Source organism: Rattus norvegicus, chromosome 3 (assembly GCF_036323735.1).
Source record: "Rattus norvegicus strain BN/NHsdMcwi chromosome 3, GRCr8, whole genome shotgun sequence".
Taxonomy (NCBI): domain Eukaryota; kingdom Metazoa; phylum Chordata; class Mammalia; order Rodentia; family Muridae; genus Rattus; species Rattus norvegicus.
The window spans coordinates 138,797,340-138,817,661 of NC_086021.1; the positions used below are offsets into that span (position 1 = coordinate 138,797,340).

Below are 20,322 nucleotides of genomic sequence, written 5' to 3' on the forward strand. Positions count from 1 at the left end.
TACCTTCTAAGCTGCCTGCTTCCTCTGACATGTCACCAGATACACATTAGAAACCAGAAGGGTGGGACTGGAAGAGAAGGCTGTGAGCAGAGGCTTGGGGAAGGGCCCTCTAAAAAGCCTGAAAAGCAGAGGGCACACTCAGAGGTGATGGAGGAGCCAGTAACCCCCTGAGGACAGTGGTAGGCCCACAGTGGTACTAGAGAAGAGCAGGAGGGAAAAAGGTGGGCCCATCTAGGTGAAGGGCAGGCACTCAGCAGGTACTTCATCCATGCCCATTGAGCTCAAATTTTCTATGGTAACGGAACCAAACTTGTAACATGCATCAAGGATTCTGGTAAATCATTTGCTGCCCTCTGTGTAGGCAGTTAGGGTTAGGGTTAGGGCTAGGGCTAGGGCTAGGGTTAGGGTTAGGGCTAGGGCTAGGGCTAGGGTTAGGGTTAGGGCTAGGGCTAGGGCTAGGGCTAGGGTTAGGGTTAGGGTTAGGGCTAGGGCTAGGGCTAGGGCTAGGGCTAGGGCTAGGGCTAGGGCTAGGGCTAGGGTTAGGGTTAGGGCTAGGGCTAGGGCTAGGGCTAGGGCTAGGGCTAGGGCCAGGGTTAGGGCTAGGGTTAGGGTTAGGGTTAGGGGAGATGAGCAAAGGTGGCATAGTGACTGAAGAGAAATGAAGCAGGACCCAATACAGAGGTGGAGCTTCACAAAAAGAGTTCCCTCAGGTCATCCCCTGAGCTGGGGACCTGCAGCTGTGCCCCAGAGGAAAATGAATGGACACACACACACACACACACACACACACACACCCGAGAAGCAAGTCTGTGGGAGAGTCCGATCCTGAAGGAGGTTCAAGCCCCTGTAGGCCTCTGCAAAAGTCTTGTCACAGAAGAACTAGGCACACCCAGGGGGATCTCTCCCTTCTCAGAGGAGAAAGGGATGGGGGAGGGGCTGTGGGCAGCTGTAACCAGGGCCTAAAGTGAATAAATTAATTAATTGATTAATTTAAAAAAGTCTTGTCACACACCCTAACATACAAATACACAACAGACACGTGATACAGTGTCACACACTCATACTGCACAGGTCCATTGTCCTCAGTCAGGCAGGGAAACTGCTGGCTGGACACCTTGCTGGGACAGACACACCCCTCCAGTCCTGACCTCAGTCAGAAAACCCCCTGGGACAGCAGATATGACAGTATGGGCAGCAAGCCCTAGGGAAGGGGACATTTTCTCTGGTCACAGAGCTAGGCAGATCGGGGTGGGGTGGGGTGGGGTGAGTGGCCCAGCAAAGGAGTGGGTGGGCAGAGAACAGAAGCCAGTCCCCTCTTTGTCCCCTGCTAGGACTAGGGGAGCCAGTCACAACAGGTATGGTCTGGAAGCAGCTGGAGTCTTTGTGGGGCACAGGGACCTAGGACTTGATGGATCCTGGGAGGAGAGTACAGGCCAGGATAAGTCAACTCAGGACAGAACTCCAGCAAGCACCTGGCAACCAAGGCTTCCCCTACAAGCCTCCTGATGTGGAAGTCAGGTCCTGGCATCACCAGGAGGTCCTGGGTTGATACAAGAAAGCTGTGAGCCTCATTTGAAAGGTTGAGGACTTCTCACTGTTGAAGCAGAATGGGTGGTCTCCAACCAGGCCTGAGGTCCCAGCCTGGAAACCTAGCTTCTGCCTTCACCCCAAGTTCAGACCATTGGGGGAAAGTGCTAGGAAAAGTGCTGAGAAGGAGACTGCAAAGTCCTATAACAGGGTCACCCTCCGTGAGGGACTAGACTCTGGGCAGCAGATGCCGAGGCCCAGCCCCAGGGTGGGCAGCTAGAGAAATAAGAGCAGCAGAAGGTCTTTGAGGGTCTGGAATTCTCTACCCACCCTGCTCCTCCCCCTCTGCCTTCTCCCATCCCAACCCCCTCCAAGCAGGGGAGGCACTGCTGGCCCGCGGTGCTGCTGTGTTGCGAAGGAACTGGGAGGGGCTCAGGCTGGGCCCCCTCTGCTGAGCCCCGCGCAGACAGGCCCCGCCCCGGCTCGCACATCTGGGCGGTGAGTGAGGCCATCCGGCCTGGGGGAGGGTGCAGAGACGGGCCTGGCGCACGTCGAGGGCCACAGTAGGCTCTGCTGCGGTGCTCTGAGCTAGCAGCCAAGCGACGAGATCCCGAGGAGCTGTCCGAGGAGCGGAGGTAAGCTGGGGAAGGACTTCTGGGCTCCCCAGAGAGTTGCAGAGGCTGCCGCCAGGGGCTATAAGCCCGTGGGCTGGGTGAGAGATCTTCAAGCTCCTCGAGGAGGCGGGCCGCTGGCCCGGCAGGGGGAGGCAACTGAGCTCTGGCTCCTACCTGGGACTATGGAACCCCACTGGAGTTTTGGTCTGGAACAACCGCACGCTGGGGAGGTGGGGTGGGACCTGACAGGAGAGTCGCTGTGGACTGGGGCCTGCTCACTTAACCAGTTGTGGAGACCTGCTGCCTAGGCCAGAAGTGAGACTGGGGAGTTGAATGTATTTTTGTCAAGAAGTGCCTCAGGAGACCCCAGTCCCTGAAATCCGAGGATGTGGGAGAGCGTCTGAACAAGATGTCATACTCCTGAAACCTCAGGTTTCTCTCAAAGAGGCGAGGGTGGGATCCAAGCTGGGTGGGGTCTGAGCTTCTATAAGGTTAGAGGAGTTATCTGTGAAGTAAGTCTGTCGGTGGAGAAGAGAGAAGGAAGGGACCCTTATTCAGTCTGCCAAGAACAGATGGAACCATTGGAGAGTGAAAAGTTCCACTGGGGGCAGTGGTCATGGATGGGAGGGCATTAGGATTTGGTGGAACAGAGATTGTGAACTAGTTATTCCCATGAGCAAAGCTGAGGCAGAGAGGGGCCATCACGCCTAGCCACCTCAGGAGGGAGTGTCCTCCTCATTCCACAGCCTTTTCCTGGTCCCCTCTCCTTGAAGTCATCGCCTCATAGGGTGGGGCAGCTCTTTGGGTGCCAGTTCTGATCTGATCCTGTGGCCCCAGTTGACTGTAGCCTGCTGACACTGCTGTTGAAATAAAGGGCTGGCAGGGTGCTAAGCGAGAGAGGCAGGGTCCCAGAGAAGATGTTCTTTGTTCCCATGGGCTTCGTGTAGAAACTCGAAGTCCAGCAACACTACACACCTGCAGAGTTCTGGAGATGACAGGTACACAGCCTACTCACCCCATGCAAGAAGAGACCCGTGGAGAACGGTGTCCATCTGGCAAGAGAATTCTAGGCTATTGTGAGATCTGGAGAAGTCTCTGAGGTCTCACTTGGCCACACCCAGTCCTAGTCCTCAACGACTGACAGACCATGTCTGTTAGACAGCAATCTGGGATATAGGTCAGTCTGAGTCTGAAGCGTAGGAGTCATGAGGCCAAGAGTTAAGAGCTGGCCATAGACAGGGTTAAATGGCAGGGTCAGGATCTGGCATGCATTCTCCACTGGGAAACAGGATGACTTTCTGTAAACTAAATTATTCTACTCGGTGACTCTCAAACTCAGATGTTGCCACAGTGAAATTAGAAAGTCCTTGGGATGGGGGTCCACCTCCATCTACTTCCAGCTCTGTACATTGACCTAGCTGTGGGAGCTAAGCTGCCCCAAGCCCTTTAGTCAGCATTCTCCTCAGATGTTTTTTGGGTACCCATGCATGGGACGGTGGGAAGGTCTGGAAGACACACAGGGCACATGTGTGCCCTTGCACAGCTCCGCCCTCTACCACCACCTCTTAGGGATCTGTGGAAATCCATCAGAATTTGTTTCAGTCCCTACCTCTGTCTGTCAAAAAGAACTCAGGGTAGGTACAATAAGATTCCCGGTAAGACCCAGTACTAATCCACATAGAGAAGCAGAAGTACTGTCCACACACGCCCAGCTCCCTGCCTCTCCCTGCACTTTTCACACTTGGACTGGGTCTTCACAAGCCCAGTGTCACCCCTGACACTGAGGTACAGAGAGGCGACACACTCATGTCTGGTGCCATATGAGAGGTATAGGCATCTACTTGTGACATGGAATTAAGCCTTAGATCAACCACTCTGTCTTTTTCTCTCGGAAGTTCAAAGTTAGTTTCCACCATCCAATAAGCACGGGAAAAAAAATCCAGAAAAATCCACCTATCCACCCATCCACCCATCCACCCATCCATCCATCCATTCACCCACCCACCCATCCATCCACCCATCCATCCATCCACCCATCCATCCACCCATCCATCCATCCACCCACCCACCCATCCATCCATCCATCCATCCATCCATCCATCCATCCATCCATCCACCCATCCGTCCGTCCAAGTGGTTCTCAGCACCTCACTTGAGTTTATGACAAATGCTCAGTACGTGTTGCAGCGGGCTTTGATGCAGTACCATGCCAGTGAATGCAGTCAGTTCTCTAAGAGCAAAGCCTGATTTGTAGTTTTTGGCAATTTCTTCAGTATAAATACTCCTGGCATGGCTGCTTTCTAGCTAACATCACTTTGTAAGTGGATGTACTATTAAGACATAATGTCAGCTCTGGAGAGTTTGTGGTACCCAGCTCTAGTGTACCCCCTCTTCCCCTGACTAGTCCTGACTCCTGGGGCTCTTATGGATCCCCTCTATTAGCTTTGCCTTTTCTCAGCATCATCTCGTAGCTACTGCCAGCCCTCATTCTTTTCTAATTCTGACCCCTGGTGCAGCCAACCATGCCTCTCTGAGAATCTAGAAATCTCCATGGTGCCGTCACAGAGGTGTACCCTGGATAGACAAGCATCTACGAGAATCTGGCTGTCTTTCCATGATGGGGCCGGGTGTGTTCAGATGGTGTGTGAGCAAGGGAGTATCCTTGTGTGCATGGGTGTGCCGCTGCAGGGCTGTGTCTGCTGTTCTGTTAGCAAAACTTCCTGACCAGGCTGCAGAGAGCAGCCTCCACCTTTGTTTAAAGGAGTAGCCAGGCTCATGGGTAAGAGCGGCAGCCCATGTTCTGTGGCCACTGAGCACGGAGAACACTTGAATTAATTAAATGATAAGGAGAATCTGAATTACCCTAGGAATCTCATTAAAATATAGGCTCTGGTTGGCAGTGGTGGCCCAAGCCTTTAATCCCAGCACTTGGGAAGCAGAGGCAGGCAGATCTCTGAGTTTGAGGCCAGCCTGGTCTACAGAGCAAATTCCAAGAGCTGTACAGAAAAACCCTGTCTCAGAAAAAACATGAAGGAAGGGAGGAAGGGAGGAAGGGAGGAAGGGAGGAAGGGAGGAAGGGAGGGAGGGAGGAAGGGAGGAAGGGAGGGAGGAAGGGAGAAAGGGAAGAAGGGAGGGAGGGAAGGAGGGATGGAAGAGAGGAGAGAAGAAGAGAAGAGAAAAGGAGGGGAGAGGGAGGGGAGAGAGGGAGGGGAGAGAGGTATTTGCTTAGAGCTTGGACCCTAGAACCTAACAAATTCAAGCTCAAATATGTCCTATGTTAGGAACCAAACCATAAATAACTGTGGTTTATTATTATTATTATTATTAATAATAATAATAAAAAATAACCTTGGACCAATAAATCAACGTGGACCAGCAAGCTGGCTCATGAGGTAAAAGCACTTGCACACAAACCTGACGACTTGAGTTGATCCCTGGAACTCATGGAAAGGTGGAAGGGGAAAAGTGACTCCCAGAAGTTGTCCTCTGACTTCCCATGTAACCATAGATGTGTGGGCCCCATATTCAACTTCTCCTCTTTTGTATTTTTGTAAAATAATTAGAGATTAAAATTTTGTTTTAAAATGAAAACCCATGAGCACATACCCTTCCTTCTCCCCTCCGGGTACTCATATCCCTTCTTGGCCAGGCTTGTCTGGTCTCTTTTGCTCAGCTTTATCTGGGGTTGTCTGTCTTGGGCCAGTAGGACTTAAGGATTTATTTATTTATTTATTTATTTATTTATTTATTTATTTATTTGTGTATTTTACCTGCATGTGAGCCTGTGCAACACATGTGTGCCACAAAAGTCAGAAAGAGGGCTGGATCCCTTGTAGTTGGAGTTGAAGATGGATGTGAACCACAGTGTAGAGGCTGAGATCAGAACCCAGGTCCTCTATAAGAACAAATGCTCTTAACCATTGCGCCGTCTCTCTAGCCTATTTGTTTAAAATCCTGTAGCCTCACCCTCTTCTCTTGCTGGGCTTGTCATGGTCCTGGGTCAGCCTACTTCCACCTGCCCAGCCTTCAGGTGCCATTCTCCTCCCTCCCCTCCCATTCTTCTTGCCAGACTCCCATGAGTCTCCATGTAATACACCTCTCTAATGTACACCTCCAACTCACAGACTTCTCCCAGTCTCCAGACTACATGTATGATTGCTTTGGGTTTTACACCTCTGTTTGAAACTCTGTCCACACTCTGCCCTTTCTGCTGTCAGCCGGGCCTGCAGCCAGTCTTCTCTGTCTTCCCTCCATCTCCAGCTTAAGGCACACACGTGTTCTCCTATGGCTCACTTAACAGGTCTGATTAGCTCTGCCGATTCAAACCACTGCCCCTGAAATGTCTCCACTCGTTCTGAGATGCACATTTGCCATCATCTGTAGCCTGGAGACCTGTGGTGACCAGGCTGATTTCCCACCTCCACACTGCTCTCATGCAGCCAGAGGCACCAAACTACAAATGTGGCCATGCTCCACCTGACCCTGCAACTTCCAAGCCTCGAAGATTTCCTGTTGCCCTTCACATAAAACCGAGTCTAAAGGAGGGTCCAGCCCAGGTCTCTCCCACAGTGACTTCATTTTCACATCCTTACTGTGCCTGACATTCTCAAAGTTACTTTCGGATGCTTGCCTGATCATGATCACCTGAGTCCCCAGAACAGACACAGATCACAGTTTCCTAAACCATAGCTAGTGACCCACTCTGAGGAGGCCTGGCTAAACAGATAAAATGAAAAATTGGCAACAATAAGTTTGCCAGATGTTCAAACACTGAAATTTACTTCAAAATCAAAATCTAAATAAGCCTGATTGTCTCTGGCAGTGCTAGCCTGCAGCCTTGGTTCTGAAGACCGCTCCCTTTGCACTGTGCGTGCCCGTCCACCACAAGTTGCCAGTGGAAGCCGATAGAATCACCTCAGCGCAGATTCCAGGCTGTTCTGTGGTAGGAGTTAGTGTTTTTACTGTACATACGAAATTATGTAACTCTTCCAAGACTCCTTATAGAAACATGCTGGTTTAATTACAGAAAACAAAGACTTTTAACATTCTCCTACCAGCATTCCTCAGTATAAATATCACTGGATTGTATTAAGTTAGAAAAAAATTCGGTGGGTTTCTTTTGTTGTTTTGTTTTTTTAAAGGATGTTTGATTTTTTTTATGACTTTTTACTTCTTTTGTGTATGGATACTTTGCCTGCATGTGTATGTCTCTACCCCACTTTCATGCCCAGTGCCCCCAGATGCCAGAAAAGGGCATTGGATTCCCCTGGAACTGGAATGACAGATGGTCGTGAAGTGCTGTGTGGGTGCTGGGAGAGCAGCTTTTAACCACTGGGCCATCTCTCCAGCCACGGTGATGTCTGATTTGAAAGATCACTGTTTGAGTTGCTGAATTGAATTTCATTAAAAATAGATGAATGAATTTTGAGATTAGAACAGGATTTCTTACAGTTTCTGAAATGGAATTAAAAATATTTCTGTCGGGCTGGAGAGATGGCTCAGTGGTTAAGAGCACCAACTGCTCTTCCAGAGGTCCTGAGTTCAAGTCCCAGCAACCACGTGGTGGCTCACAACCATCTGTAATGGGATCCGGTGCCCTCTTCTGGTGTGTCTGAAGACAGCTACAGTGTACTCATACATAAAATAATTACATCTTTTAAAAATTTTTTTAAAATCAGTCTGTCATTTTGTACTGTGTACTTACATGAAGCAGCGTACTTAGCTTGACCATTATAAAACCGAAATATCAGTCATTCTGCGATATCAAATATTCAGCCGATATTGATTTATTTATTGGTTTTCTTGAGACAGGTGTCATGTATCCTTGATATGTAGCCAAGGTGAATCTTGAATTCCTGATCCTCCTGTGTCCACCTTCTATGTGCTGAGAGTAGAGGTGTGAGCCATCATGCCTGGCTAAGATTTATTTTATGTAAAAAAAAAAAGCAAGCATATTTATCTCATTACTATTCAAATTTTCTTCCATCTTTATAAAGTTGGGAAATATATGTATGTATGAGTGTATGTATATACATACATACATACATACATACATACATACATACATACATGTATATATGCAGTTCCTACAGAGCAAAGAGCACTTTTGAGCAACCCCAGCCTATGGAGACTGAGCTTTGATATAAAGGAATTTGGTTAGCCATAATAGCACAACTGTAATGGTGATTTTCAAAATGTGATGATACCTTTATCTTCGAGAGAGACACACTCAAGAGTTTATAGGTAAATAGCATGATGTCGGGGATTAGTGTCAAATGATTCTGGAGCAGAGTAAAGAAATAGCAGCAATGGTGGCATTCCGTGAAAGAGCAAAGAATTAAGTCTCGTTTTGCTTGTTTGTTCTTGTTCACAGGTACAGAGACTGCAAGGATGTTGACTGTCCCAGAAATGGGCCTTCAAGGGCTGTATATCAGTAAGACCTCGTCTGCTTATCCCCACCCACCAACCCTCTTGCCTCCGAATGGAGACTCCTAGCTACTGCCCCTGTTGCCTCTCTCAACAGAGGTTCCTGAGAGCCAGTCTATAAATTCCACTGTGTGTGTGTGTGTGTGTGTGTGTGTGTGTGTGTGTGTGTGTGTGTGTGTACGTGCGCACATGAACAGGGGTTGTCTGTATATACAAAGTATCTGTTCGGAGCCCCCTGTGTGTTAGTTAGTGAATGTGCATCCTCTTGTCTGTATGAAAAGGCCTTGCATGTGCTTTGTGCGAGTGTGTGCATGGGACCCTTTGTGAGTGGGCAGGTGGATCCCAGTGCATAGCACTGTGTGTTTTGAGTGGTCTGCGGTGAGCCTGTGTGCTCTGAACCCTGCACATCTGCTCTCATTGGAGTGTAGGCTTTGTGCTCTCTGCAGGGTGGGAGGCCAGCAGGCAGTAGGGACACTCCTCAGGAAGTCCATTCACAAAGACCTGGTGGGCTGGGCCCTTCCTTCCTGCCTCCCTTCCCAGGCTTAAGCCACAGCAACTGCCTCTTACATTAGAGCTGACAGCAGGGCCTAGTCTGTACTGGATGCCCGAGGTGGGGCAGGGTTGGGCGGAGGGGGGGTCATGAATTGCAGTCAGTGTTCCTGACCCTGTTCTTCAGGAACTGCAACTGTGCCCAGGCACCTTGTACAAACCCACACATACATACCTGGGTTATCACAGGACCACTGTCAAGGATCCTTTGGTTGGGCTGAGGGAGCACAGCCTGCTCTGGCTCAGGATACAGCCAATCAGACCCACTGGCACAGGGCTTCATGCTAGACCCCGCCACTTCTGTTACCAGCCTTCCTAGCCCCATCCATTGATGTCAGGGTCTCAGTGCCACCCCCTCCCATGACCCTTAGCAAACTTTAGTGTGATGGTGACTAGTGATTTGGTGGAAACCTTTAGGTGTCCAGCTAGGCTGGCCTTCCTGACCCACAAGTGTCAAATTCAAACCAGACCCGGGACCCTCCTGGAGACTGGTCTGCTTCCTAGCCCCTAGAGCCTAGCCCAGGCCTGGCTCTTCAGGATGATCTCAGGAGTCCTTCTGTTCCCAGTGCTAATGTGAGCATGTGCATATGTGCTGGGACAGGTGATAAAAATTCTTGGTGCTGTGGACATCCCCAGACACAGAGTCGGGCTGGGGATAGGCACTGCCTTTCCCTTCTAGTCCTGTTTGTGCCTTTGGGGGTGGGGAAACTCCCTCAAGTCCTGATTAGAACAGTTTGGCCCAACTTAGTAGCAGAGAGGAACAACCTGCCTATGGGACAAATGTCCCGTGTCACAGCATCTGTAGTCCCTTCCAGCCTTGCCACAGGAGCCCTTCTGACCATGGTTCCTGCCTGCTCATCTCCAGACTCTGACTTTCGCTACAAAATGCTTCCTTGCCTCCTCCTGTTCCTCTTTGGGCTTAAGGGGAATTGGGAAGCTATGCCCAGGTGATATATAAGTCAGCATCCAGGGAGACAGTTGCTTCTGGCTGATCCAAGCAGGCACTAAGACCCTAACCCTGCACCATGCATGGCCTTCCTACCCCTTCCAGTCTTCCTTTCTTAGCAAATGGCCCTTAACCTCAGCCAGGTTCAGTGATAACAGATAGAACCCTTAATTCTGACTTGGGCTTCTGCTTCCCAGACTTGCCCTCTCTCTTCTACAGGCTCTAGTCCAGAAAGGTCCCCGGTGCCCAGCCCTCCCGGCTCCCCAAGGACCCAGGAAAGCTGTGGCATTGCTCCCCTCACGCCTTCACAGTCTCCAGTAAGCCCTGCCTGATGGTATTTGGGTGGTAGATGGTCTGGGTGGTATGGAGGAGGGCAGTGCCTGGCAGAGCCGTGACAGGGACTGGACTGGGGGAAAGTAATGAGGAAAGGGAGCTCCCCAGACTGCAGCTGTGCCCAGGCTCCTCCTACAGGCCCTCACATACATACCTGGGCTATCACAGGACCTCCTACAGGCCCTCACATACATACCTGAGCTATCACAGGACCTCCTACAGGCCCTCACATACATACCTAGGCTATCACAGGACCTCTGTCAGGGATCACTCGGTTGGTCCAGTGATTGTGGCTCCCCCATGGCCTTGGGCTATAGGCTCAACAGTTTTGAAAACAGAAGTTCAGTAACTCACTCTGCTCTTTGTAGCAGGATGATTCCTGGGAGCCACTGTGGCTGACCTGCTTAGGCAAGCATGTGACTTTTCTAGGTCCTCAGAGCACTATTTCTGCCAACCGGAGGCCTAACAGGTCTAAATCCCATTGCAGGGAGAAGTATAGTGTTTCAGATGTTTAGAAACTGTACAATTGAAGGTTCTAAGACATAGCCTCTCTCCCCACAGCTTTCCTGGGTTACCTCCCCTATACGGCCTTGTCCTGGTCATCCAGCTCAGGGTCCCTCTTATTCTTAGGAAGCCCAGGCCTAGCTTGGGAGATGTAGAGACATCCCTGCACTGGGATGGGGCCCCTCCTCTCTTCCAGTTTGTGTTACAAAAACAGGAGGTCAAAGATGCACATCCATATATTAAAAAGTAGCCAAGAAGAGTAAATTGCTCCCAGCCGGGGCAAGGCTAGTTAAAAGGCCGTGAAAAATGGCTGAGGTGGAGGTGGGCTGAGGGAGTCTGGGCAGAAGTCAGGTGAACTGGAAGGCAGAGAGCAGTCATTTCAACCCCAAACTGTCATGGCTACTGATAGGTCTTCGACTTGGAGCTGGTAGCATAGCCAGGTCTCAGCCTAGAGGTGGGCCATAAAACTAGAAAGAAGGGCCAGTGAGACAGGGGCAAAGCTGCTTTGGGCCACGGGCAGTGAAGGGACAGTGCTCCTGTTAGTTGTTACCTGACTTCAGGTCTTGAACTTACAGAAGCCAGAGGTCCGAGCTCCACAGCGGGCTTCCTTCTCTGTGGTTGTGGCCATCGACTTTGGGACCACATCCAGTGGCTATGCCTTCAGTTTTGCTACTGACCCTGAGGCCATTCACATGATGAGGTAAGAGCAGCTGGACTGGGAGACTGGGCTGAAAGAGGGACTTCAAACTCTGGTATTGGTCTGCTCTTAGAAATAATCATGGGACAGGGTCTTATTGGAGCCCTTGGCATCTCTAGGACTCCTCATTGGCCAAAAGACTAAAGAATGGACCTCGGGTCTGAGCTTCACCCTATTTGGAGCACTCCTGCCCCCTGCAGGGATATTGGGTTTCATGGATTTATTTTTATTTGCAGGGTTGGACATCAACCCCAGGGCCACAAACATGCTACACAAGTGGTCTTGGACTATATCCCCAACCCAGGGCTTTACTTTAGGGCTGTATGCTTTAATTGTGTAGTGTATTTGTGCACATATGTGTACACACACACACACACACACACACACACACACACACACATGCATATTTAGGCCAGGAGCTAACAGGTATCTCCCTGTCATTCTGCTCCTTGTTTTATTGACACAGGGCCTCTCACTGAACCCAGAGCTCACCTATTGACTAGCCCTGGAGACTCACTGATTCCCACCCCAGCCCCTCCTCCCAGTGACAGGGTTATGGATGGCACCATGCCCAGCCTACACTCTAAAAATAATAGAAAGGAAGAGAGGGACGGAAGGAGGGAGGGAGGAAACAAAGGAAGGAATCAGAAAAGACCTTGAAGTAAATTGGCCTTGGAAAACAACCTTGAGGACTACACAGTGACTGTCCTACCACAGATGGCTTCTGCTTGGGTCCCAGGAAAATACATCAGGAGACCAGACACAGGCTATTGAACAATAGCTTGACATTGCTCATAAGAATATGGAGGAGAGGTCAAATGGGACACCCTACCCAGAGGTCTCTCAGGGTCCCTTGGATAATTAGGATCCTAGGGGCAGCGTTTATAGAGGGATGTAAATCGGCACCTTTTGATTTTCATGAGACCCTATTATTATTTCTGGTGGTGGTGGGGGGGACTTTTGAAAGATGGTGTCACTCTGTAGATAGGGCTGGCAGTTATCCCTCCTCAGCCTCCTGAATGCTGGGATTACAGTCTCACCCTCAGCTACAATATTTTCATTTTACAGATGGAACAAAAGGGGGAAGGAGGAAAGCTCAGGGAAGTTACGTCTTGCTCTTGGTCACACAGCTGGCTCCAGGGCCAGCACCCAACTGTAAGAAGGTTGCCTCTGGCTCCCCTGACTGCCTTTGTCTTCACAGGAAATGGGAGGGAGGGGACCCAGGCGTGGCCCACCAGAAGACCCCCACTTGCCTGCTGCTGACCCCAGAAGGCATCTTCCACAGTTTTGGCTACACTGCCCGTGACTACTACCACGACCTAGACCCTGAGGAGGCTCGGGACTGGCTCTACTTTGAGAAGTTTAAGATGAAGATCCACAGTGCCACTGTGAGCCCATGTAGCCAGTCTCCTGCTGGGGAGGTGGAGCTGAGAAGGCAGCAGACAGCTTAGTGGAGAGCAGGGCATAGCTGAAAGGCCAGAGGGTGGGTTAATGGCAGGACAGAGGGCAAGACCCCCATTGTAGGTTTCGTGAGGAAGGGTCAGGGGAGTGAGTGGCATGACTAGAGTGGCTGTCGCTAAGGGCAGAGCAGATGTGAGACAGAAGAGGATGAGAAGCAAGGGAACGGGTGACTATTGGAAAAAGTCATCAGGAAACAGGGCAGACCTATGGCCTCCTACACAGTGGCCCCATGTCTCTACCAGGATCTTACCTTGAAGACCCAGCTAGAGGCAGTAAACGGAAAGAAGATGCTGGCCCTGGAGGTGTTTGCCCATGCCCTCCGCTTCTTCAAGGAACATGCCCTTCAGGTATGTTGCTCTTCCCAACCCACTGAATGGGGCAGGGACACCCTAGCCCCCTTCTCATCTCCTCTCCCCTCATCCCACCCTGTGTCCAGAAGATGAGTGGTCACTGCCAGGTCACAGCCCATCTCCAGTTCCCTGTCCTGTCTCTTAGAACATGGACTTGGGTCAGCCAGGAGAGTCTTTCCCAAGTTGGGAAACCCTCGCTGTGATTTGATTAGTCCTTCCAGCTCCCAGAGAGAGCTGAAAATGCTTCAGACCAACTGTCACCTTACGGTCCATTCCCCACCCCACCCACACTGCAGGAGCTAAGGGAGCAGAGCGAGTGCATGCTTGAGAAGGATGCTGTGCGCTGGGTGCTGACAGTGCCTGCCATCTGGAAACAGCCAGCTAAACAGTTCATGAGAGAGGCTGCCTACCTGGTGAGGACTGCAGGTGGAATTTGCCCCACCCCCACCCAAGATGGCCCTGGGGGTAGCCCAGCCTTCATCTACCCTTTAACCTGGAGGACCACAAAATCCTAGTGTGAAGATAACCCCCATTTCCCTGCTGGGATTTTGGAGAGCTGTTGTCCCCAGTAGAGTGGGGGAGGTGGACCTGCAAAAACCAGAGCAGTTGACAAGAGGTATAGGCCACCATAGAGTCCTGTCACATTCCTGAGAAGCAGAGCCCCAGATAGGGAGTATCGTGCATACAACAATTTGTTGAAGATGGACTCTCAGGATGAAAGACGAAGGGGTCAGGACCAGGGAGTTCTGAGCAAGGACATGATCTTGCTGGCGTCTAACTTCAGCTCTGTTCCATAGGAAGCCACAGATGGACAACTGTGGTGGTGAACTGGCCACACTAAGGCCAACTGTGTGCTGTCTTCCTACCACAGAGAATGTGGGATTCAGACACTACCCTCTCCAGTGGGGACACAGAGACCTCACAGAGCCAGTTGGGTTGCTTGGCTCTGCCCCTGGGGTCTTGAGGAACAAACCCCTAGGAGATCTGAAAGGTTATCTCAAGCCTACCTTGGGCCTCCTTATACCAATATGCCCATAGTTGTAGGCCAGATGACAGGACTGTGGGTGGCTATGCTTGTCCCTAGAAGGGAGTGACCTTAAGCTCAGAGAGCCTCTCTGCAGTGTTCAGGTGTCCCCAGACAGACACAGCTGTGGCTGCCCATTTACCTGCCCTCCTTTCTCCCACATAGCTCCCTCCTGCCAGCTCAGAAAGGGCTAGTCCTGGGCAGGAAGCCTACACTCCTACCTATCTCCCTCTTCCTAACCTGCTCAGAATGCATGGAATTCCATAAAGTCTAAACTCTCTGGAGAGAGCCTTTGTCCTGCTGCAGGAAATAACAGATCTGGAGTGTTTCTCCCCTACCCCACTAGCCTGTCACGGTGCCTGGAATTTCACTACTTCCTTCCCGTGATAGCAGATTCTCTGGGAACAAAGTTCTCCTGGGAGTGGGGCAACCTATGACCAATATCTGACACCAGCCTGGTGAGCCCAGCAGTGCCCCACTGTCCCCTCCAGTCTGCTGCACCCACCCACCCTGTGCTAGAATTTCCCCAGTAACACCACAGCCAGCACTCGGTCAGCCAGCTCTGCACCTGATATGGGAAACTCACTGCAGCTTTACCTCCTCCCGCTCTGTAACCCTTTGCCGCGCTGGTCCTGACCCTCCCTAGCCTGACCTCACAGTGTTTGTGAGGCAGCTTCAGCTGTGTACAGCATGAAGGGACCTGACAGGCTTAGCATGGATAGTCTGCAATGAGAGAAGAGGTGGGAGCAGCCAGACCCCAGAGCTCCATCTTATATGACAGTCTATGGTGCTGGCCACACCTATCCCCAGGCTGGCCTGGTGTCTCGAGAAGATGCAGAAAAACTACTCATTGCCCTGGAGCCTGAGGCTGCCTCGGTCTACTGTCGGAAACTTCGTCTGCACCAGCTCATGGACCTGAGTAGCCGGACTGCAGGTGGTGGGCGCCTGGGTGAGCGGCGGTCCATTGACTCCAGCTTCCGACATGGTAAGCTGTCCCAGGGCTGCTGCCTAGTGCTGGGTTTGATGGCAAGTACCCTTGGAAGGTCAGAGAGTCAAGGAGACTGGAGGGTTGGTTTTATGTAGGAAGAAGAGTTACCATCCTGAGGGAACCCAATCAGAGGCAGGAATACCCCTGGGGGGGGGGTTGGGGGAGGAAGCCACAGCCTTGGTTCCAGGACCTTAGGTTGAGGACAGTCTCACTTTTGAGCAGGGAAGCAGAGTCTGAGGGGTCAGGGAGACACAAACTGCCTTGGGGGCAGGTGCTCAATGGGTACTAACAAGGGGCAGGCTGGGCCCCAGCCTTCCCCACACATCAGCCCCACCCAACCCTGACCCTCAGTGGCCAAAGCTCTTACAGCCAGACCCAGCACTGAGGCCAAGAACAACTGTAGTCAGTTTTGGTCTTCCTCCTAAATGTGATCTCCCTGGTAGGGAGAAGCCCCAAGCCCTGAACTTCCCTGGGACTCTGGGAGACACCTACCACCCAGATTCTTCAAGGTCTCTTGGGCCTGATTGTACCAAGGTCACAGGGAAGCCCTGTGTTCAGAAATGCTTCTCCCTGCTTCTAGTGCCTGGGGTTTAGGTCACTCTTGTTGCAGCGCTCTGGACAGTCTTGGTAAGGGCAGGGGTTGAGACTGGTGGCCCAACCTCCTCACTTTCTTGCTGTGCCCAACCTCAGCCCGAGAGCAGCTGCGGAGGTCTCGCCACAGCCGAACATTCCTGGTGGAGTCCGGTGTGGGAGAACTGTGGTCAGAGATGCAAGAAGGTGAGGCAGAGGGTGTGGAGGAGCCCCCAGGCCAGGAGAGAGCCTGCGGGGGTGGGGCAAGGGTACACTGAAGCTTACCTCTTCCCTCAGTCAGCTGCACCCCTCACTCATTCCACAGGAGATTCTGTTCCATGTTCAAGCCTCCAGTCATCCCCCTTCCACTCTGCATCCTTATTCGGTAGCTTGAGATGAAGCCCTCCAGCTCCTTCCCCCTTCCACGCTGTCCCCCAAAGCTGAGCTTGGAGCCTGGAGCAGGGTGGAAGGCTGGGGTGGGGGCAGTGTAAGACTGAGGGTGAGAGACAGGCCCTTAAATTTTTAATTAATTTACTTACTTTACATCCCCCCTACTCCCCCTCTCTCCTCTCCTCCCAGTGTTCCCACCTCCCCTCCCCCTCATCTACTCTTCCTCTTTCTTTAGAAAAGGGGAGGCCTCCTATAGATATAGGTGTGTCTTCTCTTATTGCGGCTAGACAAGGCAGCCCAGTAGGGGGGAAGGGTCCTAAAGGCAGGCAACTGCTCCCCCGTTAAGAGTCCCGCATGAAGACCAAGCTATATACAGCTGTTACACATGTACAAAGGACCTCATCCCATGCATGCTGTCTGGTGGTTGTTCAGCCCCTGTGACCCTGTGGACCCAGGTGAGTTGATTCTGTAGGTCAGGCCTTAATGTTTACCTGTATTGATGGGTGCAGGAGACCGCTACATGGTGGCAGACTGTGGGGGTGGCACTGTGGACCTGACGGTACACCAACTGGAGCAGCCTCATGGAACCCTCAAGGAGCTGTACAAGGCTTCTGGCAAGTACACCAGCAATACCCTTGCCACCCAGCTCGCACTGGTCCCCTGGTGGCCTATCTGGTAATGACACGCCCTCTACCTCCTACCCTGCTGCAGGCGGCCCTTATGGTGCAGTAGGGGTGGACCTGGCCTTTGAGCAGCTGCTCTGCCGCATATTTGGGGAGGACTTCATCGCCAAGTTCAAAAGGCAACGGCCAGCTGCTTGGGTGGATCTAACCATTGCCTTCGAGGCCCGCAAACGCACCGCAGGCCCGCACCGTGCGGGGGCGCTCAACATTTCGCTTCCCTTCTCTTTCATTGACTTCTACCGCAAGCAACGAGGCCACAATGTGGAGACGGCCCTGCGCAGGAGCAGGTAGGCCCAGGTTCAAGAAGGTTCAGGCAGCATTCACTAATGCAGCCTGCCCTTGCAAGGGAGAGTCATGGGCCCTGTGGCCTAGAGAGCGGCCCGGTTAGTTCCACACACATACACCGTGCCAGCCAGCCAGCCAGCGACAGGTGGAGGGGTGTGAATACTGGGTGATGGGCAGGTCCACCAGCAGTCAGGAACTAGCAGCCCAAGGTGGTGTCATAAGGGACAGAGACTGCAAATTTTATCTTGTCCCTTCCCAGCCCCATTACTCAATGCTCTTGGCTCCTCTATTCTGAAGTAAGGACAAGTTGTGCCATCTCACGCATGAGTGGCATGAGCCAAGCAGACAACAGAGTGGAGCTGAGGATAAGAGGTGTCCACCCTTATACCCCATGTGAGCAGTCACGTCTGCATTTCCTGTTGGGCCTTCCCAACAGAGTTCCATGGAGGTACGGGTAGCGAACAAGGACCCCTCCCTGGCAAACCTGTGTCTCCTTCACCACCCACAGTGTGAACTTCGTGAAGTGGTCTTCACAGGGGATGCTCCGGATGTCCTGTGAAGCTATGAATGAGCTGTTTCAGCCCACAGTCAGCGGGATCATCCAACACATAGGTGAGTGCACAGAGCCCCACTCATCACCAACTTTAGGTTCGGAAAAAATTCTCTCGTTTATGCCTGGAAGCCACATACATTAGCCTAGCATGAATCTGAATCATCTACAGTATCTGGAGCAAACATCCCATGATGACTAGTCCTGCCATCTTAAAGACTGGTGTCTCCATTTCCCCACTTTGTAAATGGGGTTAAACGAGCTGATAGAGTGTAGAGTGGACGCTGTCCTGAACAGTGAGAATATGTTCCTGATTCTTCACCCTTCACAGGATGAGATGTAGCAGAGTAGTAGGGTGTTGGGGGCCGTCAGGTCCACTGATGAGAGCCAGAACCTTCAAAGAGCTTTCTATTCAATATCTGGTTTTTCGACGTTCTAAGAATACGGTGAAGCCAGGGCGTGGTGGCACACATCTTTGATACCAGCTCTCAGGAGGCAGAGGCAGGTGGATCTCTGTGAGTTTGAGGCCAACCAAGGTCTACAAAATTCCAGAACAGCCAGGGTTCTCTTACACAAAGAAACCCTGTCTTGAAAAACCAAAGCAAAGCAAAGAGTACTAGTCGGGGCAGCAGAAGCACCACTTACAGTGAAATGGTGGGCCTTAGTGATTGTCTCCTTCTCTGTCTTTCTGAACCCCATCCCAAACCTGTCCCTGCCCTGCAGAGATGCTGTTGGCTAAGCCTGAGGTGCAGGGTGTGAAGCTGCTATTCCTGGTGGGCGGCTTTGCGGAGTCAGCGGTGCTGCAGCACGCGGTGCAGGAAGCTCTAGGCAATCGTGGCCTGCGGGTGGTGGTCCCGCACGATGTGGGCCTCACCATCCTCAAGGGAGCAGTGCTCTTCGGCCAGGCACCTGGTGTGGTGCGGGTGCGCCGCTCCCCGCTCACTTACGGTGTGGGCGTGCTCAATCGTTTTGTGCCTGGCCACCACCCACCAGAGAAATTGCTGGTTCGGGATGGGCGCCGCTGGTGCACTGATGTCTTTGAGCGCTTTGTCGCAGCAGAGCAGTCGGTGGCCCTAGGAGAGGAGGTGCGGCGCAGCTACTGTCCCGCGCGCCCCGGCCAGCGGCGTGTGCTCATCAATCTGTACTGCTGCGCTGCGGAGGACGCGCGCTTCATCACTGACCCTGGTGTACGCAAGTGTGGTGCGCTCAGCCTGGAGCTTGAGCCTGAAGGCAGCCCAGAAAACACGGGCACGTCCCCCAGCCGCCGTGAGATCCGTGCTGCCATGCAGTTTGGAGATACTGAGATTAAGGTCACTGCTGTGGATGTCAGCACCAATCGCTCAGTGCGGGCAGCCATCGACTTTCTTTCCAACTGAGGGTGCACCCTTCGGTGGGGACACAAGAACATGGTAGTTTTCACAACAGAGTCTCTTTCTCGTGGTAAGGACACATGGAGACTCGCTTTACGGCTGTGCCTTGATCTGCTGACTGGAGCACTAAAATCCCCTTACCCCAAGAGGCGAGGTGGTATAAAGAGACTCCTAAGAAGTTTGCTTAGAGGGTGAGCCTGGCTTGGTAAGTGTGTGACTGTGAAGAGACTGCAATAGAGGATTAAACACTGGCCTGAACTTGAGGTTAGGCGAAGCTGCTGAGGAGCCACAGGAGGTACAGAACCAGGGTAGAAGGTTAGAGTTCATCAACTGTTGAGTTCAAGCCACAGGAAGCCCACGAGAGCAATCTCATGCAGGGGGGAGTGGGGAGGGGTGTGTTCGGCCCATGCTAGAGGGACTGGTGTGACAGCACCTTCCTGGCTGTGTGACTGTTAATTGCAGCACCGTGGCTGACAGGTGAGGAGCCTGTATTGCCACAGTGAAAAGCAGTTTGGAGGAGATGTGGACACAGCACTCTCAAAGGACCCACAGAAAAGCCATAAATGACCCATTCACCCCCAACCCAGCCACAGAAGGACAGAGTTTACTGTGGCCAGGGCTAGGGGGACGTTCCAGCTCTGCCACATAGCAGAATAGTAGGGCATTAGGAAATCAGATAATCAGTTTCTCCAGGTGTGAAGTGTCAGGCATTTCCTGCCAACCATGTGTAGGGTAGCTTTTCCGCCCAAGAACTCACCCTAAGCTGAAAATAAAGTGTGAGGTCAAGAAAGAACAGCCTTCTAGAACCACCAGAGTGGGACCCCAGAAGTGGGACCCCGGAAGTGGGACCCTGGAAGTGGGACCCCGGAAGTGGAAGTAGTGTATGAATACTAGAAAGACTGTTGTCAGCTCCGCAGATCAAAGGGATGTGGCAAGGAGCTGTGGCTTTCTCCCTGTCCAGCATCCCCAAGTTCCTGAAGGCTGCTTCATGTCCTATGCCTTCCCACTCAAGCAACTAGTCCCAAGACCTACAGGCCTCCATGTCCTCGAGGTAC

At 52.0% G+C, this 20,322-nt stretch overlaps 1 protein-coding gene across 2 annotated transcripts; it reads left to right on the forward strand.

Moving 5' to 3' along the window:
- Positions 1-2,056: 2,056 nt before the first annotated feature.
- Hspa12b (heat shock protein family A (Hsp70) member 12B) lies at positions 2,057-20,057 on the forward strand. Of its 2 annotated transcripts, NM_001395016.1 has the most exons (14): positions 2,057-2,162; positions 6,964-7,083; positions 8,515-8,574; positions 10,282-10,379; positions 11,475-11,599; positions 12,798-12,984; positions 13,300-13,404; positions 13,704-13,820; positions 15,242-15,416; positions 16,110-16,196; positions 16,889-16,993; positions 17,091-17,349; positions 17,856-17,959; positions 18,621-20,057. In NM_001395016.1, the coding sequence occupies exons 3-14, from the start codon at positions 8,532-8,534 to the stop codon at positions 19,271-19,273; spliced, it is 2,058 nt and encodes a 685-aa protein (NP_001381945.1). In that variant the 5' UTR covers positions 2,057-2,162; positions 6,964-7,083; positions 8,515-8,531; the 3' UTR covers positions 19,274-20,057. The 2 variants fall into 2 exon arrangements, with proteins under 2 accessions (NP_001381945.1, NP_001381946.1); NM_001395017.1 differs by lacking the exon at positions 6,964-7,083.
- The last annotated feature ends 265 nt before the right edge of the window (positions 20,058-20,322 follow it).

Coding starts and splice junctions, on each gene's coding strand:
- Hspa12b (NM_001395016.1), top strand. CDS start 8,532: ATGTTGACTGTCCCAGAAATGGGCCTTCAAGGGCTGTATATCA. Junction 10,380..11,474: donor TCACGCCTTCACAGTCTCCA/GTAAGCCCTGCC, acceptor TTGAACTTACAG/AAGCCAGAGGTCCGAGCTCC. Junction 16,197..16,888: donor GTGGTCAGAGATGCAAGAAG/GTGAGGCAGAGG, acceptor TGATGGGTGCAG/GAGACCGCTACATGGTGGCA.